This window comes from Pipra filicauda, unplaced genomic scaffold, assembly GCF_003945595.2.
Source record: "Pipra filicauda isolate LSUMZ 115617 unplaced genomic scaffold, ASM394559v2 scaffold205_size1947385_pilon, whole genome shotgun sequence".
NCBI classification, from domain to species: Eukaryota; Metazoa; Chordata; class Aves; order Passeriformes; family Pipridae; genus Pipra; species Pipra filicauda.
Window position 1 is genome coordinate 960896 of NW_024104316.1, and position 26426 is coordinate 987321.

A 26426-nucleotide genomic window follows, 5' to 3' on the forward strand; every position below is an offset into this window, starting at 1 on the left:
ACTGCAAAACTTTTGGGTTTTAGTAATTTTCTGGTGTAAATATATATACTTGCATTTACAAGCATTTACTTTCCACTAATGGCTCAGTACAAACCTGTTTCTGTTCTCCAGCTGCTTCTACAACTCCAGCTACCAGCACCACTTGTACAGCCACAGTCCCTCCACAGCCCCAGTACAGTTACCACGACATCAACGTGTATTCTTTGGGAGGCTTGGCTCCACATATTACCTTAAATCCTACCGTAAGTTTTAGAGCTGATTTGGTTTGCTAAAAGAATTTTTACCACCAGATTTGCCACAGGTCCCAGCTGGTGGGAGCAACATTTTGTAAACTGAAGTTATTGCAGTCACTTTTCAAAAGTTATGGGGAGGTCAAGCGCTAATGAGTAATCCAATGGAGAGCTTTAGAGGTGATTAGTAGTTGCATTAGCAACCTGAGATGATCAAGTGGTCTTTAACTGTGACATTAGTATCCACTTCATTTCTGGCAATGTGTCAGTTGGGATAGTTGCTGCTGTGCTCCTTTTGACCAGTCAGTGGCTTAGCTCTTCAGTCAGTCTTTGTATTGTGCTCAGCTTCATCTTGGTAAGGAAAACGATCATTTGTCCCAGTTTCGGATTTATCAAATATTGTCATAGCTGCACGTGGAACAAGGGAGAACTGCACCAGCTAGGACAGTGCACTTAGGAGTCGTTCAGAACCTGGGAATGTCTCGGGCAGGTGGGATTCCGGGGCACTTCATTCCCTGACCTTTGCCGCTCCCCGCGCAGATCCCGCTGTTCCAGGCGCACCCGCAGCTGAAGCAGTGTGTGCGGCAGGCCATCGAGCGGGCGGTGCAGGACCTGGTGCACCCCGTGGTGGATCGATCCATCAAGATCGCCATGACCACCTGCGAGCAGATCGTCAGGAAGGACTTTGCGCTGGACTCGGAGGAGTCGCGGATGCGCGTGGCCGCGCACCACATGATGCGGAACCTGACGGCCGGCATGGCCATGATCACCTGCAGGGAGCCGCTGCTCATGAGCATAGCCACCAACCTGAAAAACAGCTTTGCCACTGCACTCAGGGTAAGAGCCCCGTCGTCTGAAGGTTGTTTCCAGCTCACAGGGCTGCAGGCACCCAGCATTAGCAAGTCAGTTCTCCACACTGAGGACTTGCTGGTTACTTACATGGCTTAACTAGCGTGGAGATTAATTCACTGGATAAAAGCCTCATGACTCTTGTGGAGTTATAGTGAAAAAAGCTTGTTGAGATTACAGCTCATGTCGAACACAAACTGCTAAGGTGGATCTTACTGCATAGCACACAAACTTCCTGACTAGCTTTTTATTTTGCCCCAGTGTTCTCTCAAATATAGTCACAGAAGAACGTGCATAAGCAGAAGGAATTCAAGTTTTGTGGAAGACAGTGCTTTGTATTGCTGTGTTTGCAAAATGTCAAAGTGTAACTTAGTAGTCAGGTTTTTTTATCCCTGAAGACGTATGACATTAATATAAAACCAGTGGTAATCCAAGGAAGTTTTCTTAAAGGGTTAATTATAGAAAGCATTCTGTTGCAGAAGAAGGGTTGTACAAGACACCTTAAAATTCATGCCTGGCTCATTGTGTGAAGTGGGTTAACAGAAGTAGTGTAGTAGGTATTAATGAAAGAGAACTGAAAGGGTAGATCTTAACAGACAGGGAAGTCCAGCTAGATGGGACAGGTTGCCTTTATAGATATATTCCATTTCTAATGGCAGTTGCTGCTTTGCACCCTAAAAAATAAGTCCGTCTGTTCAGGATTCTCTTAAAGCAGACTCTGAGAAGGAAAGAAGAAAATCTGTATCAGAAAGGGAATCCACTGAAAAAGGCTTAGGACTGCTGTTTTGCACTGTTAGTGCTGTGCCTTTATATCTTCTGATTACAACCTGGGGAGGGGTAAACCTTGTGCTGTGATGTGAGGTTTTCCCTGCATTAGCATCACTGTGCATGCCTCCGTCTGAAGCAGGGCTTTATTTCTGTGCCCTGGAGATAGGGAGGTGGAGAAGATGGAGAACTCCTGCTGTTCTGTTCCTTGTTGAAAGTCTTTACTGTCGTCTTGCCTACATGTTTTATTCAAAGCTATGCAAAATTAAATTTATTGTTGTATATTCCATGGGAAGGGAGCGTGAGCCTAAGAGCATTCCTCTTTATTGCTGGTGTTCTGTACAGACAGTGGTGCAGATTTGAGGGGTAGTAATATACAGGGAAAAACCTACAGCCTTCACTGATGATTGTGGTTTTCAATAGGCAGCCTCCCCACAGCAGAGGGACATGATGGAGCAGGCAGCTGCTCAGTTAGCCCAGGATAACTGTGAGCTTGCCTGCTGCTTTATCCAGAAGACAGCTGTGGAAAAGGCAGGCCCTGAGATGGACAAGAGGCTCGCAACTGTAAGTATGAGACTGCTGTCTTTTAAAAGTATTATGTGTGCTCATATACATCCAGACTCGGTGTCTAAAATCCAGTGCTGTGTTTTTATTTTTCCCAGGAGTTTGAGCTCAGAAAACACGCCAGACAAGAGGGCCGTCGGTACTGTGATCCTGTTGTGTTAACTTACCAGGCTGAGAGGATGCCAGAACAAATCAGGTTAAAGGTGAGGACATGAACTCAGCTCTGTGCTGATGCTGCTTTTTTCCCCTTCCTGATAAGAAAAATTGGATGGCACAGCTTCAGCTGAGCAATCCTGTATATTGTAGTCTTGCCTAACAGTGCAGCTGCTGTTATCTTGATTAGTGTGGAAAGACATAACTGTATTGTTCCAAAAGGAGTATTCATATAATTTTCCTTAATTCCTTGAAGACATAAGTCCTGTCTCTTGTTCTGTGCTGTTCCTCTCACTGAAGGATGTCTTGTCTGTTTTGGTGTCTTGCCTCCTTTATATTTTCTTCCTTTAAAGGATGTAGCATGTGCTTTCAGCACAGCATTTCTCAGTATTCAGTTGTTTCTGTTTCTTGAGTGTGAGTTTCAGTTTTAGAGGAAAATCCTCCTATTAGGTGTCACAGGAGAGATAGGACCTCAGTGCAGAGCAGCTGAATCCTACTTCTTGATGTCTAGGCCACTCTGTTCAAGAATGTGACTGAGCAGCTGCCTGTTACACAAACTGCCCTCATTTTTAACTGCCCCAGTGCTTGTCAATGAGGTTAATGCCTGTTCTTTTCTTTGCAAAGGTTGGAGGTGTGGACCCAAAACAGCTGGCTGTTTATGAGGAGTTTGCACGCAATGTCCCTGGCTTCTTGCCTACCAATGACTTAACTCAGCCTACAGGATTCTTGGCTCAGCCTATGAAGGTAGAGGTTTCTGAACTAATCAGCTTGAGAGTACTGTAGCCCTTTTGGAGACTGTTGGAGAACTTGTCTTTTGCCAGAAGGACTCATAAGAGTCAGGTGTTTGTATTGTTTGAGAACAGTGGTTGAAAGATGCACTAGTTCTAATGACAGAGTAATGGCAACATAAAACTTCCATCCAGTCTGAGGGGTTTTTAACCCAAATTGGGATAAGTTCTGCAAGTTATGATTACTACATGTCGTTCTAGTAGTAGTGAAACATTTTATTCAAATTTTGGGTTACGTTTGCAGGAAGATCATGGATGGCAAGCATGAATTTTGAGCAGGTTTTTGTATACATACTTGGTCTTAGGGACTTAAAGCCTTAGTGACAGGACAAAGGGGAATGGCTTCAAAGTAACAGAGGGCAGATTTAGATTAGATATTAAGAAGAAATTCCTTGTGAGAGTGGTGAGGCGCTGGAACAGGTTGCCCAGAGGAGCTGTGGTTGCCCATCCCTGGAAGTGTTCAAGTGGGTGGGGCTTGGAGCAGCCTGGAATAAGTGAAAGGTGTCCCTGCCCATGGCAATGGGGTTGGAACTACATAGCCTTTAAAGTCCCTTCCAACCCAAACCATTCTGTGATTCTGACTGCCAGAATTGGTTGCACTGCTTTACTTGCTCATATTTGTGTGCTTAAAATGCCAGCATAACAAACCACAGTACTGTAGAGGTGTAAATTCTGGGTGCTATAATTCCTGAAGCAGAAGAGCCAGTCAGTATTTGAGTGTGACAAACACAGTCCTTGCAAAAATCACTCATTCCCACTTTCTCTTAAGCAGCAAGCTTGGGCTACAGATGATGTAGCACAAATCTATGACAAATGTATGACAGAACTGGAGCAGCACCTGCAGTCCATTCCACACACCCTGGCCATGAATCCTCAAGTCCAAGCGTTGCGGAGCCTCTTGGAGGCCGTGGTGGTGGCTCGGAACTCCCGCGATGCTATCGCTGCACTCGGGCTGCTGCAGAAGGTGAGTGCTGACAATTCTTCTCTGTAACAACTTGTCTGGAGTTTATTACTCATCTGGCTCGTGGATTGTCTTGCCGGTGACAGTGTTTCTTCGTGTATGTTGTGGAACTTGTTTGGTGAACAGTACTGAGCTGCTGTCTTTGGAAATTCGATACATAAATTTGGAAGGGAGCCATGATGTTCACTTGGTGGACTGTACACACAGGGTCCAGGCTGCTGTGGAAAGAAGCTGCTTGCTCATTCCTCTCTTCTGCAGGACAGGGATTAAAACAGGGAAGACAAGATGATGTGTTCATTCGTATTATGACAGTTTAGTAGGGAAACCAAAAGCTGTGTGTGCAAACAAAACAGAAGTAAAAATCACTACTTCCCATCAGCAGGCAGATGTCCAGCTGCTTCTCAGAAAGCAGGGCTTCAGCACATGTGACATTTGCTTGGGAAGGCAAACATCAGAACCATGAATGCCCTTCTTCATCTTCCTGTCCCTAAGCTTTTATTGCCGAGCATGATGTCATGTCGTGTAGAATATCCCTTTATTCAATTTGGATCAGCTGTCCTGGCTGTGTTGCTTCCCAACCTCTTGCCCATCCCCAGCCTACCCACTGGTGGGAGAGGCAGGAGTGGGAAAGAAAAAGCCTTGATACTGTGTAAGCACTGTTCAGCAATTGGCAAAACTCTGGTGTGTTGTCAACACTCTTCAGCACAAATCCAAAGCACAGCACCATATGGGCTGCTGTGAAGCAAATTAACTCCATCCCAGCCGGAATTTGTGAGGCTGTACCAGTGGGGAGTGTCACAGTGAGCTCTGTGAGCTGAGCTGGCACCAGTGCCTGTGTAGTAGTGCAGAGCAAGTGACAGACGTGGAGAAAAATCCATTTGAGAGTAGTGGAAGAATACTGAGCTGTCTGCCTGAGGATCCAAGAACAGTGCCAAAACAAGAGTCACTGAAAGCTGGAGAGAGACTCTGTTCTTCTCTGATAGTGGTTGTACCTATTAAAGGATCCAGTCCTGACTAGGACTTGACCAAATAAATTGTGCTGCTCCTGCAGGACTCGTCTTCCATTTGCTGTAGACTAACACAGAGGCATCTCTTGAGTGCTGCAGCTCTTTCTCTGAGGAATCTGCTCACTTAGTTCTAGCAGGCTCTGGAAGTCTTTTGTCATGTAGTTTTCCATAAGCCATGTGCTGAACTGCTGAGGAAGCACTGACTCAGAGAAGCTACAGCACCAGCTAATGCACTCTGTCATATTATTTGGTGCACATACAAAACTAGTGGGGCATAGAGAGACCTGTAGGTTTGTTTGTGGTAGCACAGCTGTGTACAGTGAACTCGTAGATGCCATAGTAACTGATCAAATCTCACATGGTCTTAGCAAGGGGACAAGCACAATTACTAAATTGATTTTTTTTTTTTCATGTCTGCCGAGTCTTCTGGTGATAACTCTTGCTGATGTAACATGCAGAAGATTTGGAAGAGGACTTGTTTTTTCCTCTGCTAACAGGTTGCATGTGTTCTAGGCTGTAGAGGGCTTGCTGGATGCCACCAGCGGGGCTGACGCTGACCTCCTGCTCCGCTACCGGGAGTGTCACCTGCTCGTGCTGAAGGCTCTGCAGGACGGCCGCGCCTACGGATCTCCGTGGTGTAACAAACAGATCACCAGGTCAGTCGTGGGGCAGCAGGGACACTGGTGGAGCTTTGGTCATCTTCTGGGAGTTCCCTTGTTACTCCGAATCACTTGCCTGTTAATGTTTTGCATTGTTGCAATTTAGACAGGCAAAAATTACTGGCTTTTTTATTTTGGTCAAAATTAACTACATCTCCTGATAATGCTGTTTCACCCCAGAACATGATAGGAATCTATAATGGAATTGAGCATTAGATATGCTCTGGGCTTTTTTATTCTCATTTTGCTATCATAAAGTGTGTGACATGGCATATGCCTGTAGCAGAAGCACTAGTGCTTCAGCTAGGCAGATGTGCCACTTTGTCCTTGGAAGAGAGGCTTCTTATGCTGAATAAACTGAAGCTCTTGAAGGGCTTTTGTGGCCAGTTGTGCAGGGCAACAAGTGCTCGAGTCTGACTGTTGTGAATTCAAACATTACCTTAGAGAATGCTCTGGAAGAGGCTTCTTTTGGAGCTGAGTAGTGAATCACAGTGAAGGGCACAGTTTCTGAAGTGTTGAATCTGACTTGCTTCACTTAAGCTGTGTTGTCGAGGTACACTTAGTAAAAGAAGTCCTTTTCTTCAGGTGCCTGATCGAATGCAGAGATGAGTACAAGTACAACGTGGAAGCTGTGGAGCTGCTGATCCGCAATCACCTCGTTAACATGCAGCAGTATGACCTTCACTTGGCTCAGGTAAAGGGAACCTGCTCTTTGGAGAGGAGATGCAGTCAGCCCACTGTGAGATTTGTGGCTGGGCTTTAATTGCCTTTTTTGTGTTGACAGTCCATGGAGAACGGCCTGAACTACATGGCTGTGGCATTTGCCATGCAGTTGGTGAAGATCCTGTTGGTGGATGAGAGAAGCGTCGCCCACGTAACAGAAGCAGACCTGTTTCACACCATTGAGACACTCATGAGAATTAATGCTCATTCCAGAGGAAACGCCCCAGAAGGGTGAGAGTGTAATACTGTGAAATCTGTTACTTTTTTCTCTGCTCATTTATGATTTAAATGTTATATAGGCAATGTCTCATATCATTCAATCATACAGCTTTAAACTTCCTCTAGAGCTGCAGTCCTATGTTAATTTAAACTGCCACTCTAATGTAAATGTGCTCATCTTAGTCAAAATAGAGGCAACTGCAGCAACATGTCAAGCTGAACGCTCGAGCAGGAAAATCTCTCTATGCACTGTGCTCCAGAATACTGTGGTACTGGAAGAAACTTGTTTGAATTCCTGCTTTATCTCAAATTTAGGCAATATTCTTTTCTATTTCAATTATACATATTATGTTAATATGTTAATTTGTTAATCACAAGCAATTAATAAGATTGGACAGTCCTTTCTGTTTAGAGCCTACGAAGCAATCCTCCACCAGTCTCACATGGCCTGTGTATCCACCAGCAAGTAACTGGGCAGCAAATGTTGCCACAGCACCTGGAAATACCTCTGGGACTTGCAGGCTCCTAAGGTGGAAGCAGTTGTTGCTGGGTTCTAGAACAACATGGATTGGAGCTTGGAGAACTCTGGATTGCTTACGAGAGCATCCAGCAGCTGGCTGGTGGCAGTGGCTGCCACTGTCAACACAGCTGCCAGTGGGAGGTCCCAAAACAAAAGTCCATTCATCCAGTTGGTGTGGATAGACTGTCTTCACTGTATGGGTTGACTTTCACTGCAGCCAAATTTAGTGCCCCAGTCAGGCTGTTCAGCACTGGCATCTCACTATCTGGAGCATTTTAGGGCTCCTGAAGTCTGCAGAAGTGAAGCTGTCTCTAGTCCCTGGGGGGGTTTGTTGCAGCACTCTGCTGTACAAATTGGAGTGGAACTTCAAAGCTTGTGTGATTTCAGTGTTCCTTCTTTCATCATAAATGTGTCTGCTTTCATGACTTATTTCTGCTATTCCAGTGAGGACTGAAAGATACAAAGATTTAGTTTAAGAAATAATTTGCTTTCTTTCAGCTCTGTTTGACTGAGCTTCCAGTTCCTTCACCTTCTGGGGGAGGAGGAATTCTAACCCAGCTCTTGCTGTCTGTTGCATTAGGTTACCCCAGCTGATGGAAGTGGTCCGATCAAACTATGAAGCAATGATTGACCGAGCTCATGGAGGTCCTAATTTCATGATGCATTCAGGAATTTCCCAAGCTTCTGAGTATGATGACCCACCAGGCCTGAGGGAGAAGGCAGAGTACCTGCTGAGGGAGTGGGTGAACCTCTACCATTCAGCTGCAGCAGGCCGTGACAGTACCAAAGCATTCTCTGCGTTTGTTGGACAGGTAGAGCTTTTGGAAAGAAAGGTGCTTTTTATTCAACATAAGTAGGGTGTGATGCCCTTCATTTTAAAACAGTGTTATAACCTGTGTTAGGCATCCTTTTGAAACTTCCAGGTTTTGACTGTCAAAATTTTGGCCGGTTTTGATGGCAGGGTTCTGTAGAAACCCCTGTCCTCCACCAAATCACGTTCTTCAGATACTGTAGGAACAAGCTGTCAGTTCAGACCATGAGCTCTGAGATAAGTTTGGTGGGAAAAGAACTGCAGCTGAGATAGCTGTTGTGAATAGTAATGAACCTTGACTAGTGTTGCTCCTTGTGGGTAACAGCAAAAGCTCTGACAGCCTACAGAAGGAAATTGGTAATAGAGATTCAGGTAAATTGTTTCAGATCATGTGGACAAGGGAATCCCTCTTCAAACTCGAATCATTAGTGAGGAAAAACTTGAAACACCATTAGCTGAAGTGCTGCCTAAAATTTAAACAACCTCCAACATGTCACTCTGGGGCACCTTAACAGGTGTGACGAACAGCACAGATCTGCCTTCCAGGTGTGATTGAGAAGGGAGATGCCCTCAGTAGCCCAGCAGGTGTGGTAACAAACTGTAGATCTGCAGTCATCCTCCTAAAACTGTGTTCCTTGCAGGCAGCTCCTTGACTGCAGCTGCAAGGAAGCCTCTGTCCATTGTGTTCATTTTAAATGTCTGTGTCACTGCCACAGAAATGCTGCAGAATTTGCAGCTATGAATGAAAAGAAGTTCGACCTCCAAAGTGTGGATAAAGATCACGACTGATGCAGTGGTTTTTTTCATGTGACTTTAGTGTCCTTGTGTACTGGCTTGTAGACAGGTTCCTGTTGGTCTGACTTCTACTGCATAGCATTTTTGAATGTTTTTAATAGATATTGTGCTAAACCCACTTTTTAAAGAAATATTTTCACTTATTCATGTGACCTCACTCTTTTTTACCTTAAATCATGCTTCTAAAACACATTTCAGTGTAGTGTACTTGTAATACTCAATACACTTTTTTGTACACTTCACTGCTTACCTTTTAGAAATATTTGATCAGTTTTGAAATAGTAATTTAAATATATTGAAGTGCAGTGTTTATTTATAATTGTTTCCTTACAGGCTTTAACGATGGGTCTTAAAGGGATTTTTTGTAATAACTGCATTAAATAAGGTTCTATCCTGAACTTAATTTTGCCTGCTTAAGTGTTGCTTTCTTTTCACTAGTCTTTAGGACAAGAAGAAGCACAGAACTTTGAAGGCAGATACATAAATCCCCTTTTTTTATTAGAAAAAAATGTTTCTCCAGAAATACTAGAAGTTCTCCACATGATCTCCAAGTTATCAGTTATGCTGTTTTTATAGCTTTATGTCTGTGCAGTAGTTTAGAAATAGGATGCTTTATTCAAAACCCAGAAGTTTCCTGCAGTGCAATTTGTTTCCTTTTGGTGATTTTAATACTGTGGATAACAAATAAAAGGAGGTCTCTGGGGTTTCTTATATATATATTATTAAAGCAGCCCCCCAGTACAAAGCAAAAAAAGCCCACCCAGTTTTTCTTCATGTAATGTTCATGTAAGGAAAATTCACTCTGCTAAGTAGTGATGGTTCCTGAGGTAGGAGCTGGAATCTGCCCTTCCCAGAACTTGTACTCCCTGTTTGGGCTCCTAAAGGCCCGACAGACTGAGCTGCTGCTGCTGCCTCATGCTGTCCTTCATGCAAGGTTGGGTGCTGGTGGCAGAACTGACACTGATGAAAGGGGCTCCTCAGGCATGCTGATGGTTTAAAATATTTGAGATCCGAAAGATTCCATTTGGCATTAAATATGTTTGCTAAAATTGTGTTGCCACCCCCAAATTGCCTTGCAAATAATTATCTCTCTGGAGAGTATGGTAAAAATTAACGGTGGCAGGCAAGGTGAGCACTTTGTAAAAAGGTTTGTTGTTCTAAGTAAACTGTAAAATGAATTTTCTGTGGTTATGGTGCTGAGGTTTTTTCCTTCCCTGCACAGATGCACCAGCAAGGGATCCTGAAAACAGATGACCTGATCACCCGTTTTTTCCGCCTTTGCACCGAAATGTGTGTTGAGATCAGTTACCGTGCTCTGGCAGAGCAGCAGCACAATCCTGCAGCCAACCCCACCATGATTCGAGCCAAGTGCTACCACAACCTGGATGCCTTTGTGCGACTTATTGCACTGCTGGTGAAGCACTCTGGGGAGGCAACCAACACAGTCACAAAGATCAACCTCCTGAACAAGGTTGGGGACCCTTCCTGTGCTCACTGCATTTAACATGTGCTGTTGGCTGTGCCTTTGCTGATAAAGATGTAGACCTTAGTGCAGGCTGCTGCTGGAGTGTCAGATGAGGACTCTGGGTTGGTCACTGAAACGATAAACTTCTGAGTGAAGCATCAAGATGCCGAGTGGCTTTCTTGTTCACAAAGATTTCGTCTCAAACCAACCTGAAACTCTTGTTTCAGGCACTTCAAGGCACACCCTTGTGCCTTGGAATGAAAAAGCCAACTGCTGTTGTTTTGAGGCATTTGAAGTGTAGTTTAAGTGATTCCTGAGTGTTTGCCTTGATGTTGTGAGGGGCTTTCCTATGCTCTTATATTACTTGGTTTAGGGCTGGATGGTCTCAAGTAGTTAAGACCTTCTAAAACTGTCCAGTCAGTCATTGTGATTGTGATCCAAGGGACAGGGAGAGCAAAGAATAGTGGTTGGGAGTTGCTGAAGCAAATTGTAATGTTCATTTATGCAGCACTTCCAATAACTAGGATTTTTGGTTCTTGTTATAATCTTCTGATGGTTAAAGTATTATCTATAGATCAACTGGCAAAGTAATTCTTGCTGCCACTAATGAAATGTCTTGATCTGTTTAGGTTCTTGGTATTGTGGTGGGAGTTCTCCTGCAAGACCACGACGTTCGGCAGAGTGAGTTTCAGCAACTTCCTTACCATCGCATTTTCATCATGTTGCTGTTGGAATTAAATGCTCCCGAGCATGTGCTGGAGACCATCAACTTCCAGACACTCACAGCTTTCTGGTATGTATTTGGGATTGGCCACAATGCTCATCTTTTCTTGGTAGGACCAAGGTTTTTCATGTAAAGGCTGTGACTGTTCTTTTGTGGTGGCTTAATCACCTTTGGAGTAACTGGTTCTCCCGTGGACTGTCCACTTGCTTGATTTAAGGAAAATGACTGGTAAAACCCAAGATGCTCAAATGCCTTTGCTTTTAGGGCTGTGTATGTTTTTCCCTCAATGTTATGAAAAGCAGTCTTATTGCTGTGCACTTCTAACCTGCTCTAACTTTTCTTTCAGTAACACATTTCACATCCTGAGGCCTACAAAAGCTCCAGGTTTTGTTTATGCCTGGCTGGAACTGATCTCCCATCGGATATTTATTGCAAGAATGCTGGCACATACACCACAGCAGAAGGTGTGGCTGCAGTTTATCTCTTCTGAATTAAAAAGCTCACACAGATGCTTATCTGGTGTGGTGCTGTTTCACATCTCTTGAAGTGCACTAGTAGCATGGCTGTTCTGTTTTTGTTGTCTTCCATATTCACAGTAACCTAACTGCATGGAGGAGAGTCTGTGTGTCAATAACTGTGGAACACAGGGTGAATTGAATTTAATGAACATGCCTTTTTCGATGTTCAGAAGAGCTGTAGCCTTCTGGGCCAAATCCTGTCAGCTCACTGTGGCATGTTGAGTGTTCTGGAAACACCCACAGCTCAGTGATGTGCAGCTGAAGCCCTTGAAATGAGCTGTGCTGCACTCAGTACTAGAGCTGGCAGTAGCTAAGCTCTTCCATCCAGGTTTATATAAAAATCCATCTAGTTATAGTTTTGAAGTTAAGGTAACTGCTCTTTGTTGCATGTTTCCCACCTGCTGTTTTTTTTCTTGACAGGGTTGGCCTATGTATGCCCAGTTATTGATCGATCTGTTCAAGTACTTGGCTCCTTTCCTTAGAAACGTGGAACTCACCAAACCTATGCAAATTCTTTACAAGGTAAAAAAGTGTCATCTAATAGATGCTGCTTCCAGACAAAGTTGTCTGAAAGTAGAGGTGGTGTGGTACCAAACAGGATTTGCTGTTACCTTCTGTGTTAGAGTTGAATGCAAATTGGTGTGGGACAGAAGCAGGCAGCCTTCCCAGATTAATTTCCTCCTGGTAATGTTAACATGACATAGAATGATGTCTCTGCGAGTTTTTGGGCAGTTTGTTCAACAGTTACACACCTCATGTATTGTATTTCATTTCACAGGGCACTCTGCGTGTGTTGCTGGTCTTGTTGCATGATTTCCCAGAATTTCTTTGTGACTACCACTATGGGTTCTGTGATGTGATCCCACCTAACTGTATTCAGCTAAGGAATCTGATCCTGAGTGCCTTCCCACGGAACATGAGGCTTCCAGACCCTTTCACCCCCAATCTAAAGGTAGAACTTACTTTCAGGGGTTTGATAATTGCTCCAAGTATTCTTTATCCAGTTTTTTTGGCAGAGACTGTGAAATTTTGGGAACAGTTTAAATACTTGATATTGATACTAGAATTAATGCAACCATTCAAAAGTTAAAAAGTAATTTAAAACTTAAGTGAAACAGCATCTGGCAGAACAGCAGTTTTTAAAGCAGGTAGGCTTCAATTATATTTTAATGGTCCCTGTTTGACGTGTACCATGCAGAGTAGGAAGCAACCCTTGTCCTGTATGAAGTTTGCTGCAGTTGGAGGCATAAATCTTGCCTCCGTGTGGCTTCACTGGCACCAGTAGATACTTGGCTTGCTTGCAAGGGCTGTGCAGGTTCAGCCTGAAAGGACAGACTTGTGTTATGTGAGAACTGCACTGAGAACCTTGTGCTTGCATGGAGAACCAGAGAGGGCTTGTCTTTCTCCCAAGGGAGACTGACCTGATGGCACCCCTAGATCTGACTGGCACAAGGGGTTGGAGAGCAAGGGCATCTTTATCATGTCACTGAAAAACAGGCTGCTTGAGCAGCCTTTGTGGCTTTGCTGTTTGACAGTTCAGCCAGTAGTTCTTGTCTCCGTTTTGTTCAGCTCATGCTGGGCAGTGTAGTTTGTGCTCCACAGGATGCTGGAGACTGGAGTCCTGGGAACTCATTGTGGAAGAGATGGTGTCCAAGCACTGTGAGACTGTAAAGGCTTTTGGATGAGAAACATTTGGAGCCATTTTATCTTGAAAATAATAAGATAAAGCACCGTTCTGAAGCAAGCCTCTTGCTTAATGGGGAGAGACTTTGAGAAGTGTTAATGTTACCTCATTAAATTTTTGGGTATATGCCAGTCAACTAATCCTGGACTGATTAGAAACAAACTTCCTCATGCTGCTAAAGCATTGTCCTGTTATTCTTCCCTGCCTGAGCTGTGCAGGGTGATGGGAGCGAAGCTGCAGCTCTCAGTAAGTTATCACTGAAGAAGGCTCCTCTTGACTGGTGTGGATGTTTGTACTTTTTTAAGCTGCCAGACTGTCTTCAGTGTAGATAGGGAGACCACAAAGGCTGTGACTGAATTTCCCTATGGCCTTCACCCTTGAATTTTTTATCCTCTCAGTTCCTCCAGACATCATGTAATTAGTTTGCATGTTAGAAATCAAGTTTCTTCTGAAGTCTGCAGAAGTCTGCTGTTTTCTTTTCATTGCTGGGAGGAAAAGTGATCAACAGCAGTAGTTAATGTCATGTCATTTACAGATCTGCTTTTGCAGTTTGTTCCTTTAGAGATTGTTTGTGGCTCACCTGACTGGGGTTTCTCTCAACAGGTGGACATGCTAAGTGAGATTAATATTGCTCCACGAATACTCACAAATTTCACTGGAGTGATGCCACCTCAGTTCAAGAAAGATTTGGATTCCTATCTCAAAACCCGTTCTCCCGTCACCTTTTTGTCCGACTTGCGCAGCAACCTACAAGTAAGTTTGAGGGGTTTGAGGTTTCTGAGGGTGTTCAGTTTAAATAGCACGGGACAAATGATCTCACTGGCTCAGTCACCCACCACCACAGGAATTTTGTTGATGTGATGGTCAACATGTGTTCCAGGCAGTAGAAAAGCCTGTGAAAATGCACACATCTCTGAATAATTCTGCCTCTCCTTAGTAGGATGTTCAAATGTATTGAAGGCTTTTGGAATCTGACTAAATTTTGACTCCAAGTAGATTAATTGATATAGAAATAGATGTATCTGCATGCTAATGCTGTAGGGGTAAAAAAAGGTCAAATTAGCTAAAACCCAGTGTAAGGTTGTGGCTAAAACCACATTTCAGACATCACATGGCTTGGCTTGCAGCAGACTTCAGGTCTGAAGTTGGACTTCCTCAGAGAATTGCTCAGACAGAAACATTCACTTGATGAGAGGAGGGGTGTTTGGGCCTCTGGCACTGCTGCTGAATTCACATTGCCTTACCTGATTTTTTTCTTTTAGGTATGGAGTAAAAAAAAAAAGTCTGCTGGGTCTGTTAACACTTTGCTGATGTTTCTGACTATATATATATTCAAATATAGTATTGTAATAAGCTGTAATACATGCTTCATAATACATGCTGTATTAGAAAAGGGTAAACGCCAAGTTGAATTTGTGGGTGTCCATATAATCAAGAAGAGACTTGGATGCTGTTGTTGTACATGCTGTACCTTCAAGTGCTGAAGGAATATAGATTGTTCATGGTTTTCCTGTCTTTGTTATTAGGTATCAAATGAACCTGGCAACCGCTACAACATCCAGCTGATTAATGCACTGGTGCTCTACGTAGGTACTCAAGCTATTGCACACATCCATAACAAAGGCAGCACACCCTCTATGAGCACCATCACCCACTCAGCTCACATGGATATCTTCCAGAATTTGGCAGTAGACCTGGACACTGAAGGTGAGCTGGAAGCGCTGCAGTTCATGCCATGTCACATTTACGGCGAGTGTCGCTTTAAAAAGCACATTGAGGTGCTGGAGCGTGTCCAGCAAAGGGCAACAAGGCTCATGAAAGGTCCAGAAATCGTGTCTTGTGAGGAGCAGCTGTGGCACCTGGGTTTGTTTAGTCTCAGAGAGGAGGCTTGGGGGGGGCCTCATCACCCTGTGCCTGAAAGGGGGTTTTAGTGAGGTGGGGATCACTCTCTTCTACTGTGCCTGCAGTGAGAGGACAAGAGGAAATGGCCCTAAGATGAGACAGGGGAGATTCAGATTAGATATTAGAAAAAGTATTGTCACTGTTAGGGCAGTCAGGCATTGGAATAGGTTGCCCAAGGGAGGTCGTGGAGTCGCCATCCCATGAGGTGTTAAGAGGTGTCTGATCTGGCACTGGGTGATGTGGTTTAGGGGTTACAGTGGCAGTGCTGGGTTGACAGTGGGGCTTGATCTTAAAGGTCTATTCCAGCCTCAGTGATTCTGTGATTTCATGTAGCTGCTAGTGAATTCACAGTAAGGAATGCTATGTTAGAATAGTATTACTGTCCCATCAGCCTGAGCTGATACAGTCTTTACATATCTTCAGTTAGCTTTGTTCCTTGTGCCTCCATAAGACAGACTCACAAACGTTATCTCAGGCACTGTTAGTGGCTTCTTTACTCCTTTTTGGCTGTGTGTGAGGGGAGCTGTGTGTCCTCACCGTTCCTCTCCCGCAGGCCGGTACCTCTTCCTGAACGCCATTGCCAACCAGCTGCGATACCCCAACAGCCACACCCACTACTTCAGCTGCACCATGCTGTACCTGTTTGCAGAGGCCAACACTGAGGCTATCCAGGAGCAGATCACCAGGTGAGAGGGGAGGCATTTCACTTACCAACACGCCCGCTTTTTGCTTTTCTTCCTTCTCTTGGGTCTTCTTCCCAGTCTGGGTCTTTGAGCTCCAACTGTTTTTACTTTTGGATTTCAGGGTTCTCTTGGAACGACTGATTGTAAATAGGCCTCATCCCTGGGGTCTCCTTATTACTTTCATTGAGCTGATAAAAAACCCAGCGTTTAAGTTCTGGAACCATGAGTTTGTTCACTGCGCTCCAGAAATTGAGAAGTGAGTATGACTTTAACCACAGAATCATTAAAATGGGTAGAGCTGAAGCAGTTGCACCTTGAGTTTTTGGTGCTGTCACAGCAGAAAGGACCATTTGCTGCCACTACCACCGCTTTGCTTCCTTGTGCAGGTTGTTCCAGTCGGTTGCACAGTGCTGCATGGGGCAGAAGCAGGCCCAGCAAGTCATGGAAGGGACTGGTGCCAGTTAGATGAGCTGCATCCTGCATTCTAAGCGTGCCAGCCTGGAGGTCCTGTCCCATCAACTGACTGAAGACTCTGTAAGGCTCCTCCTGACCTTCCCAGCCCCCTCGATTGGGTAGAACACGACAGACCCTGGGTGAAAGTCTTATGTGGGCATGTTCCAAAGTTTGAGACAAATTTTTTGACTTTTGGCCAAAATTCAGAAGATGCTGTGAATATCATTTTAAACTAGTGTAAATACAAGGAACAGAAACATTTTGTCTGGACTTTTGGGTTTGTGCAAATTGTGTAAAAGGCAGGTGGGCAACTGGTGCCTGTCCAGCTTGTAATAAAGGGGCAGCTGCTGATGCCAAGCACTTGTCTGGGGCAGACCTCCTTGTCCTGACATTCCCAGACTCCCAAAGAATATTGAAAAGCCAGTTATAATAAGTAACTTATTTTTCTTTATGTGGATGGGGGACCTTTCAATCACTAAGTTGTTAAAAAAAAAGGTGGATGTGTTTGGAATATGGGAATTATATGGAGTATGGGAGGGGTGAGGGAGGGGTTAAGGTTCAGTGTTGCTTTCCCCTCACCTTCATCAGATGCTGATAGACAGCAAGTGGAGTGGCAGTCAGAGAATGCCTCCTTCCTGTTGGATAAAAAACAGGCCCTTCAGGTGAGGGTCAGCTGTTTTCAGTAAATAAACCAGAGACCAGGCCTATAGCTTCTTTATTTTTGTTCTTTTTTTTTTCTTTTTTGACAGTTGTAAATTTTGAAAGATGAGGGGTTCAATCTAGACCTTTTCCCATCCCTACCCTGTGACCACACATACAAGTTTAAGTTTGTAAAAAAAAAAAATTAGAAAAAAAAAAAGGAAAAATAATAAAAACAAAAACCCAAAGGACCAATACAGCCCATTTTGTAAGGATTTTCAATGTTTTGTAAAGTATTGGTCCATGTGTTGTATTTTGTAGCCTTTCTAGTTCTTGGGCTTTAGTTCTCCCACTCTTGTATGTATGCATACTGTAGTTACACATTAAAAGTCATGACATGCAGCACGTGCCACTCTGCTTATTCTCTCCAGTTCCATCCTGGCTAGTTGGTGTCTTTCAAAGTCTGTTCCACCCATCCAAAACCTGCAATTTTCCAGTGTGTTTTGGGCACTGCCTCTTGAAAGCAACTGGGTTTGTTTCTCTAGTGTGAGGTCAGTGGGGAGATGGAATGTCTAGACAGGGCCTTGCTTTGAAGTGCAAAAGAAGGGAGAGTTATGTGGAAATAGAAATGTCTTAGTTGCAGCTTCATGAGCAGTTGGTCTCAGACAGAAGACTGCAGTGGAGGGGTACAGAGTGTAGAGAGCCCATCAGCTTCATTTCTAGTGCCTTCCACCCTGCTGTGGTTCTCCCTGCAGCCCAAGGCTGGGCTTGGCTGTGGGAAGGGTAGGCAGCTCCAGTGTTGCTAATGCTGCAGAATCCCTTAGCCTGTGCCTTACAGCCTGGCAGATGCTGGGAAATAGGGCTCCACTGCTTTCTTTTTTCATAACATTACTAGTTTGTTAAACCTAGTTGGCTGCTGTGGTATGGGCAGAGAGGAGGTCAGGATTTTCTAATCGTGTTTAAGGGGTTCTGTATTGGGTTTTGCATTTCCTGCATGGAGCAAAAGCCAGCTCCAAGGGGCTGTGCCAATGTGCCAGTGGACAGCAGCTCACAGGGAATTCTCTACCTGTTTCTGTTCTGGGCAGTCTTTTTTCAGTCACATGTATGTCAAGGACTAGACTGTGGGCAGGTCCTACAATTCCCTGGTGTGCTGAAACTGAGCCTTTTGAAGTTGGAATTTTTTTGGTTCTGCTGTTGCAACTTCAGCTTACTCCTCCTCCTGTGGGGTTAGGATGCAGAGAATTACCAGCAACCAGTTTTTCTTTATCTGGTCCAGATGCCATGGGATTTTTTTCCTTCCATTTGACTGTAGCAAAACCATCTGCAGAGCTTCTTGCCTTGTCCTGACGGCTCAGATGTGTCTCTGGTTCTGTACTAATGCTGCTGTACAAGGCTGGTGTTGCAGAGACTGGAAGGTGGACAAGACTCAGCCAAGATCCCAGTAACACAAGATGGGCTGGTAGGATGGAGGCCACTGCACTCACATCCTCCCTTTGTTGCTGAATTTTAGGAACTCTCTGAACATGGACAAAGAGTCAGGTTTAGAAAGGAGACATTGTTTATTCTGCACAGGGTGCAAGGTGGAAGTTTTTCCACAAATCAAGCACACCAAGGAATAAAAAAGTGAGAGAATTTAGGCACCAAAGTTTACATAACCCCACCTATCTAATACATAGTTACCTCCTACCTAATGCAGTCATTTAGCTTGTGCAACCCTTATGCAGTCCTTGTTACTGTGCCTGTGGGGACCTTTTCAGAGGTCTCTGGTGGTCGTTTGGGGAGCTGCCCCCGTCTCAGTTTCAAGCAAAGTTCAGCTCAGGCTGCACAGAACCCAAGGTTTAGTGCCAAAGGTGATCTGCAGCTGCAGCTCCATGTCTTCTAAACAACTGCCAAGCAGGGCATAAAATACCAAAGCTTTCCCTAAGGATAAAGGGACACCCGTTTGACACACCTGATAACATCTCTTTGTATTCAAAAGAGGGGTTAAAGGTGAGAATAATACCATCAGCTTCCATCTGCAACAGAGATCAAAGGAAGGGACAGAGAATTCTATTTAAAGATATAAAGAATTCTGCTTGAAGATATCAATTCCTTCCCTTGGAAGCTTTTGAAATGTTTTATTAAACACTTGCACATTCTTTTGGCTACTACTGTTCCCAATTATATTTAAATCTTGGAGGTAGGTGTTTCATGATTCTCCACATTTGATATACAATCCCAGCACTGAAATAAAAAGCAGACAGGTTAGTTTTAAAGACAATTATGAGATGTACCATTTTATTAAAAATTCCTGGTGCTGTTGGAGCCCATCCAAATAAAATATTCCACCAATGGTGACTTCTATCTTTCTTCACTCTTTCCATTACCTGATGGATTTCTTTGCTGTCATGATAGACAGTAATCAAAGTCTTTCTACTACTCTGTTTAGCTTCTTTTAACAGCCTTTGCAAATTCTTATGTTGTAGCAATTTCTTTACTAGCGTAAGGCTTATACCCACAGAGGTGAATTGTATAGTTAATTAAGCTATAATTTGTTTTTAATAGTTGGAAGGAAGTTACTGGGGCTGAGTAGTTAAAAATCACAGCCTCTGATTTGGGTAAGTTTACAAACACAAAAATTAGAGTGTGATTTAACTGATTATCCATTTCTGTGTATTCCCAAGGAATACTAAAGCATACACACCCTTTAGCTATGTTTAATACTGGGTTTATATTAATCTCTGGCCGAATTTCAAAGTTATGCTGTTCCATATCTAGGCAGGTATCTTGAGTTCAGTTGTATTTCTTTCACAGACACACCCTTGTTCTTGTGCTATACAGGTGCTGACATTTGTCATCTGTTCCTTTCTCTGTTCTGTTGGATGCACTGTGGTTCCATTACTGATCATGCCTAGAGCAACAATAGGATGAATATCATAGTCTTTAGTTTTAAGTATAGTCAATATTAAATAGTATTTGTTGTTTCCCTACCTCCTTAATTACGTGTGGGTTGGTTTCCCAGGCTTGAGGGGGTTAAAGGTTTTCTTTTTACCTTTACTTGTATACAATGGCCTTCTGCTACTACCTCATCTCCTATGGCTCAGCAGTGATATTTACCTTCCTCCTCCTCCTTATGCATCAAAGGAAATTCTAGAGAGTATATATTGTTGGATTCCCATCTAGTTGCAACAGTAATAATTTCAATTCTCTTCCATCCTCATTAAACCATTGTACAATTGATTTCTTGTTACAGTATTTGACTGGACAAGAAAGGACAAAAGTATTATCTATGTGAGTTTCCTATTCAGAAGGATTAAGGCAATTCAGGAAAACATGTCACAGTAAGGGGCTTAATCAATGTAAAATTATACCAACATTATACCAAGTTTGACATCTGACACTGTCTCAACAGTCCTGGTTTGTGCAATTGTGTTTGTGTAAAACAATTACTGCAATTAGAAATGCTCCTACCCCTTGAGGGCATTCAAGTTCTGTGTAAGACAGGCTTTCTTCCCAGGTACAGTTCATTAAGTTACTTCTTAATTTTTTTAGTCCCAAAGATATCCGGAGGGGGTGGCTTCTCACTTATCTAGTCCTGTAGTTTTCTTCCCTCATAAGTGGTGGTTCCAGAGCTCTAGTCCCTGAAGTTTCATAGCCATGTCTTGGGAGGAGAACCTGCTACAGTCCTTTCCAGTGTTCCTGTAGTGTCCCATCATTCCACAGTCTCACACAGATCCAATCTCCTGCCTGGAATTTGTGAACAGGAAGGTCCAATCCAATCCAATTGGATTTCTGTGTTGAAGGGTTTAGTGTTGTCAGCAGCTCCAGCTGCCAGATGTTTACTCTGAGCTGCCAGCTGGATTTCTGCCCTCTTAATCTGGACAAGGAGCTGCTCTTGCCTTAAATTTCTGATGCTGAATTAGGGAACCCACTTGCTGTTCTGACAGTGTATGCCTGACTTCCTAAAACAGCTGCTGGGAGGTCTGGGGTTTCTTAAGGCCTCTGGAAGGTGATATTTGTGCTCCAGAGCTCTCACTGTACAATAATGCCACCCAAAATCCCTTCAGTGCTGTCAAGATACTTCTTTATGTAGAGGTAGCTCAAAAGCCACATGCCTTATAAGGGACAAGTGGGCCTATAGTCAATCTTGCCATCTGTCCTCCCTGCTGCAGGACTGATGTCCAGAGGCTGCCCTTCCCCTTGGATCAGTCCTGGGCAGGTCCTGTCCAGGGGCAGTGAGGTTTCTATCGTACCAGCTCCAGCAGCTGATGCAAGATCCTTTTCTGTCCGTAGCGCACGTGCAGAGCCTGCTGCTCCCTTCGACTCAGTTTCTCATAAGCCTCCTTGTTATTTAGCAAGTCCTGCTCTGCTTTCAGGTCTGACCTGTAGGACTCCAGGGTCAGCAGCACACTGTCATAAAGGAGCTTCTTGCATGGGGTTTTTAGTCTGGAGAGAGCCTCGTTGGAAAGGGTAGAGTTTTCCTCTTCCTCACTGTCATCTTCCCAGCCATCTTGTTCCTTATACTCCTTGAATTCTTCTTCTGACATGCACAGCACCTGTAATGACCCAGGCAAAGGGACAAGTCACTGGCAGTGTGAGCACATCAGGCTTTCTCCTCTGTGGAAGAGCCACGTGGAGCAGGTGAGTTATTCCTCAGCCACACTAAAGGTTAACAGACTGAAACCGGCTTAGAAGAACGTTCAAATAGAAAACCTGGACACCTCAGCTGTCACCTACGAAGTTTTGAAAGCTCCCTAGAACAGCAGTGGCCATGGAGTGAGCTGTTCAAAACAGGTACGAGTACAGATGGGTGGCTAGTTGAGGAGCCACAGCCCCTGCCACTGTTCATGCAGGAGTGTTGGTACCAAACTGCCTTCCCGTGCTTGTCCCCTCCACTGAGCCCTTCTGCACTGCTGGTTAGCCCAGCTGCACTCCATGCTCTCCTTGCGTAGCTCTCTCCCCCCTCCCTGGCTGTGCTCACCTTCAGGGTCACGGACAGCTCTTCCTCTGTCAGCACCTCATCCCAGCCAAGCACAAAGGCACCTTCCTCGCCCACCATCTCCAGCTGGCACAAGAAGTCCCACTGCTCTGAGACCAGCTGCTGCTGCGCTTCGCTGCTGGCACCTGTTTGAAGACAGCAGAGCTGCAACCCCACCGGGGCGGGGGGCGAGCGGAGAAGGGCAAACAGGAGGCAGAAAACAAGGCGTGGCCCCAGCACCTGAAATGCTGTGGATCAGGCATTATTTTTTGTGTCACACTCGATCCCTGCTCCATCCCATCCCTGTGTACCCGGATCCCTGCCCCGTCCCCTCCCGGGTGCCCGCGGGTGGCACTCACGCCGCAGCGCCGCCGCGCGCACCGTCACCATCTGGATGTCGGCGGTGTCGTGGGTGTTGCCGGGGTAGGGCTCGGCGAAGCCGTACATGTGCAGCAGCTGCCAGTTGGCCATCTGCCCGTAGGTGTTGAAGATCTCCTGGCCCTTCCCCACGGGCTGTGTGGTCACCATTCGCAAGCAGTGCTGCGGGCAGGGAGAGGGAGCTCAGAGCTGTGCTGCTCCGCCGGGGAAACGCGGGGTTTGAGAGCGGCTCAGATGACCCCCAGCTCTCACTAACCAACTCCAAACACGCAGCAGGGCTTCATATTAACAAGATCCAGGCCAGACTTGCTGCCCAGGGATGTGTCTCCATTCCCAAAGGCCTCATGAAAGGGGAGCCAGGCTGTGACAATGCCTGGCACAGCAGCTTTGCACTCACAGGAGAGTACTCCAGGTTGGCGTTGTGGTTGGCCACGTGATTCAAAATATCTGCTACAGGCACCATCATGGGAGGATTGGGCCCCTTCTCATCTTCATCTTCCTCCTCCAAAGGTTCCTGAAAGCTATAAAGAAGGGAGATGAAGACAAGCCTGTGGTTCATGTGGCAGCACAGGGCAAGCTTCATCTTATACTTACATTCTCATGCAACCGCAACCTTTAAGTAACAGCCTCAAATCTTTCCTATGATCCTGCTCCTTGTCCTTACTCCCTGTCAGAGCAGAGCCTTCACTTCTCACCTGTAGGCCATGACAAATGCCACCAGCTCCTTATACAATTCCAGAGTGTGCAGCTTGGGGTCAAAGACATCAGGGTGGGACTCCATGAAAGGGAGGATGATGGAGCTGTACTCCAGGTGGATGTTAGCTAGATCCTTGTCCACGGCTTCTGGAATGCCTGTGCCCTGCAGGAGCCTTGTTCGCTCTTCTTCAGGCCTGTTGCAAGAAAAACGGAGGTTGTGCCTCAAGGAGAAGAGTCTACAGACTGCTTCCTCCTTCAAAATGTCAGCTCCCCCCTGCTCTGCAGATCCCTGTTCTCTGGCTGTGCCTGTAGCATAACTTCATGGTAGTCCCTCAGGCTCCTGCCAGTGCCAGCACAGGGCTGGAACAGAGGGCTGGGGTTGCCCAGTAGGACCAGATCCATGCCCAGGACCCTGCTCAGCAGCCCCTGGGCTGTGCCTGCATCCAGCTGCCAGCCTGGGCCTCCCCCCAGCCCTGCCTGGTTTCACCTTACCAGAACATGGGGTGATCCAGGCTCCGGAAATCCTGCCAGAGGGAGAAATACGGCTGCCACTGGGAGCTGCTGGCTGTGTACTCGTGCAGCAGGGCCAGCAGGAGAGGGACCCACCCGGACTGGCTCTGCAGGGACTCCTGGGCTGAAGAACCAGACACGGTGGAGAAAACGTAAGTTGATCTTGAGGTGTTTTTTTCCTCAAAGAACCAAAGCCTGACACCACAAGCCTCAGTCCCACCTTCACCCTGGAGGCAGGAGTTCTGCTTGCACTCTGCTTTGTCTTAGTCTGTCCTGAGCTGAACCACAAGCTGCTCCTCTGCAGCTCTCCCAGACCCTACTGCCCTGCCATCCTCAGCCTGAGCCTGTGGGTGCCTTCAGAAACCAAGGAACTGTTCTTTTCCCTACAAGGGCCTGTCCTGGGCCTCCAGGGAAACCTAAGTGACATGAGCCTGTCACTTGGAAGTTGGAGATATTGGACTATTGGGCTTTTCTCCCTGCCCGACAGAGCTCCAGGCTCCTTTAGGGAACCCCCTTCCTGGCTGGTATCTAACAACCCTCCAGGAGGAACGTCCCCAAGGCTTAATCCCAGACCCATTAATTCTTTTAAAAAGCAAAGCAAACTCGAGTGCCACGAGAAGCTTGCGCTCACCTTCCTGCAGGAGGGTGTGGATGGAGGTGGTGTGCTGGGACAGCAGCGCCGTGCGAGGGATGGTGAACAGGACCTCTCCCGTCTCCAGCTCCTCGGCGGCCAACAGGCCGTACCCCGCCACCGCGCCCTCCCTGCTCAGGCGCACCTGGGCCGGGAGAGGAGCGGTGACGGGCGGGCCGGAGACACCGGAGCGGCCCGGGGGAGGCCCGGCCCGGCCCGCACTGCCTCACCTTGGGGCTGAGCTCCACCCCGGCCCGCCTGCACCACGACAGGAACGCGGAGAGGGGGTCGGTGCTGCCCTTCCCCCCGGAACCACTCCCGGCCGCCGCCTGTGGATGGAAACACGGCGTGAAGGGGAAGGAGCCGCAGGGCCGATCGCGGAGCCCCGGTAAGGGCCGGGGTCTCCCCCGGTGCCCCCCATACCTTGAACCTCTTGGGCGCCGACGCCATGACGGAGCCCACACGTGGTTCCGCACCACGTGGTGCCGCGGGCCCTTCCGAGTGGGCAGGGAGGCTCTGCCCCCTCCCCGCGGGGCTGACGGTGGTCGCGGAGGGACAGAAAGGGCCGGGGGCGGGGGCCGCGGAAACGCGCCCGGCAAACTGAGGGGTTCGGGCGTTTCTCTGCGGGCTCTGGGGTGGTCGTAGAACCTCCTGTGGGGTCAGGGGACCTCTGAGCACCTCCCTGAAGGGTCTGGGGTCCTTGTGGTGCCTCTCGGTGGGATCCAGGGACCACCCCGTGTCTGTCTGCGGTGTCTGGGGACGCTGTGGGGTCTCTCTGAGGGGCTCCTCAGGTCTCTCCCTGCATTTTGCTGCCTCCATCCCACCCCGGGGGGCTGCACTGCTGGGCTCACACCTCCAGGCGTGGGTTAAAAACAGCGGGCTCTAATTAATCAGGATAATTAAGCTCGTGCTCTTGTTCTGTCGAGACCATCCCCCTCCACCCTGCGTGGGGCTCTGATCTCCCTCCAGGGCAGTCCCGCGGCTCATTAGTCCCGGCCCCAGTCCCGGCAGAAGGGGGGCCGGTGCCATCGCTGGCGGCTCTAATTAAGCCAATTAGTGCGCACGAGGTGTTTGAAGAGGCCCCACGGGGCTCTCCGCGGGCTGTCCCTGGTGCTCCCCCACCCCACCAGCCTTTGGGGTCGGCTTTAATCACCTCCAGCCCCTCCCGGGCTGGACTGGCAGGGTGGGTTCCCTGAGGGACGGAGGGGTCCCATCCTGCATTACGGGCAAGAAGGGCAAGAGAATATGTGGGGCGGCCTTTGGGTGCCCACCCGAGCTCACGGTTCCTCCGAGGGCTCCGTGTCTCTGTAACCCAACTCCTCGCAGCCGCCTCCCTCCCGCCTTACCCCGCTCCTGCAAAAGCGCTGCTGGCGCTCGGACCCGAACCGAGGTTGCTGCAGCCCCAGAGCACGGACCCCAAACCCCTGTGCGATCCCAGCCCCAGAACACGGACTCCAAACCCCTGTGCGATCTCAGCCCCAGAACACGGACCCCAAACCCCTGTGCGATCTCAGCCCCAGAGCACGGACCCCAAACCCCTGTGCGATCCCAGCCCCAGAGCACGGACCCCAAACCCCTGTGCGATCCCAGCCCCGAGCGGGGACCCCCCGGCGCAGAGCACGGCCCCTGTACGATCACATCCCCTCCCCGCTCCCCTCCCACGGCAGGACCCTCCCGCCTCCCTCTGGGAGCTCCGGGGAGCGGCGGAGGTTTTACAGCCGCTCCCGCATCATCCCGCTCCCCTCCCTGCCAGCGCATCCCTACGGCACCGCATCTTCCCAGGGCGCATCCCCGTGCCGGATCAGTGCCCGCGGGATTCCCAGGAGCCGGGTGTTCAGCCCGGTGTGCGCTGGCAGCCTCGCTGGGGTGCTGTGGGGGTGGGAGAGGTCAAAGCAGGTCCCCACACCGTCCTTCCAAACGCTGCAGCAAAGTGGGGTCCCCCCTGCCTGTCCTGGACATCCCCCCGAACCCCAGACAGGAGCCTGGATAGCTCAGTTGGGAGAGCATCAGACTTTTAATCTGAGGGTCCAGGGTTCAAGCCCCTGTTCAGGCGGTGGCTTTATCCTTTAGGAGCAAGAAAGGGGAGCCTCGTGGGCAGCAACAGCATCCCCTCCTGCTGCTGGAGTCCCTGCTTCTTTTCCC

The 26426-nt window shown here is 47.2% G+C and overlaps 2 protein-coding genes and 1 non-coding gene across 10 annotated transcripts in view; 2 read left to right on the plus strand and 1 right to left on the minus strand.

Annotated features, from left to right (window-relative positions):
* Positions 1 to 17514, plus strand: part of CNOT1 (CCR4-NOT transcription complex subunit 1) — a 55764-nt gene extending 38250 nt beyond the window's left edge. For 5 of the 8 annotated variants that reach the window (XM_027716132.2, XM_027716139.2, XM_027716137.2 and 2 more), the window contains exons 30-49: positions 112 to 242; positions 771 to 1067; positions 2268 to 2408; positions 2507 to 2611; positions 3186 to 3305; positions 4119 to 4313; positions 5831 to 5973; positions 6562 to 6670; positions 6761 to 6930; positions 8019 to 8250; positions 10267 to 10515; positions 11139 to 11302; positions 11580 to 11697; positions 12172 to 12273; positions 12530 to 12703; positions 14039 to 14188; positions 14962 to 15142; positions 15891 to 16023; positions 16142 to 16276; positions 16407 to 17514. In XM_027716132.2, coding sequence (XP_027571933.1) covers positions 112 to 242; positions 771 to 1067; positions 2268 to 2408; positions 2507 to 2611; positions 3186 to 3305; positions 4119 to 4313; positions 5831 to 5973; positions 6562 to 6670; positions 6761 to 6930; positions 8019 to 8250; positions 10267 to 10515; positions 11139 to 11302; positions 11580 to 11697; positions 12172 to 12273; positions 12530 to 12703; positions 14039 to 14188; positions 14962 to 15142; positions 15891 to 16023; positions 16142 to 16276; positions 16407 to 16485 — 3128 coding nt within the window. In that variant the 3' untranslated portion in view covers positions 16486 to 17514. The remainder of the gene's footprint in view (positions 1 to 111; positions 243 to 770; positions 1068 to 2267; positions 2409 to 2506; positions 2612 to 3185; positions 3306 to 4118; positions 4314 to 5830; positions 5974 to 6561; positions 6671 to 6760; positions 6931 to 8018; positions 8251 to 10266; positions 10516 to 11138; positions 11303 to 11579; positions 11698 to 12171; positions 12274 to 12529; positions 12704 to 14038; positions 14189 to 14961; positions 15143 to 15890; positions 16024 to 16141; positions 16277 to 16406) is intronic. The other 3 variants (XM_027716136.2, XM_027716140.2, XM_027716138.2) reach the window with 1 other exon arrangement.
* A 1218-nt stretch (positions 17515 to 18732) lies between these two features.
* On the minus strand, positions 18733 to 24817 carry SETD6 (SET domain containing 6, protein lysine methyltransferase). Its single transcript, XM_027716156.2, has 9 exons — positions 24708 to 24817; positions 24515 to 24613; positions 24285 to 24429; positions 23636 to 23777; positions 23143 to 23337; positions 22845 to 22968; positions 22429 to 22609; positions 22073 to 22215; positions 18733 to 21647 (listed from the first exon to the last, which is right to left on the minus strand). The coding sequence occupies exons 1-9, from the start codon at positions 24732 to 24734 to the stop codon at positions 21336 to 21338; spliced, it is 1368 nt and encodes a 455-aa protein (XP_027571957.1). The 5' UTR covers positions 24735 to 24817; the 3' UTR covers positions 18733 to 21335.
* A 1447-nt stretch (positions 24818 to 26264) lies between these two features.
* Positions 26265 to 26337, plus strand: TRNAK-UUU. The gene has a single exon. It is a non-coding gene; the product is annotated as a tRNA-Lys (tRNA).
* The last annotated feature ends 89 nt before the right edge of the window (positions 26338 to 26426 follow it).

What these genes read in the sequence shown, in the direction of transcription:
- SETD6 (XM_027716156.2), bottom strand. Translation starts at nt 24,734, where the DNA reads ATGGCGTCGGCGCCCAAGAGGTTCAAG. An exon ending in CTGGATCACCCCATGTTCTG is followed by an intron (nt 23,338 to 23,635) that starts GTAAGGTGAAAC and finishes TTCTTGCAACAG; the next exon opens with GCCTGAAGAAGAGCGAACAA. An exon ending in CCAACCTGGAGTACTCTCCT is followed by an intron (nt 22,610 to 22,844) that starts GTGAGTGCAAAG and finishes CCCTGCCCGCAG; the next exon opens with CACTGCTTGCGAATGGTGAC.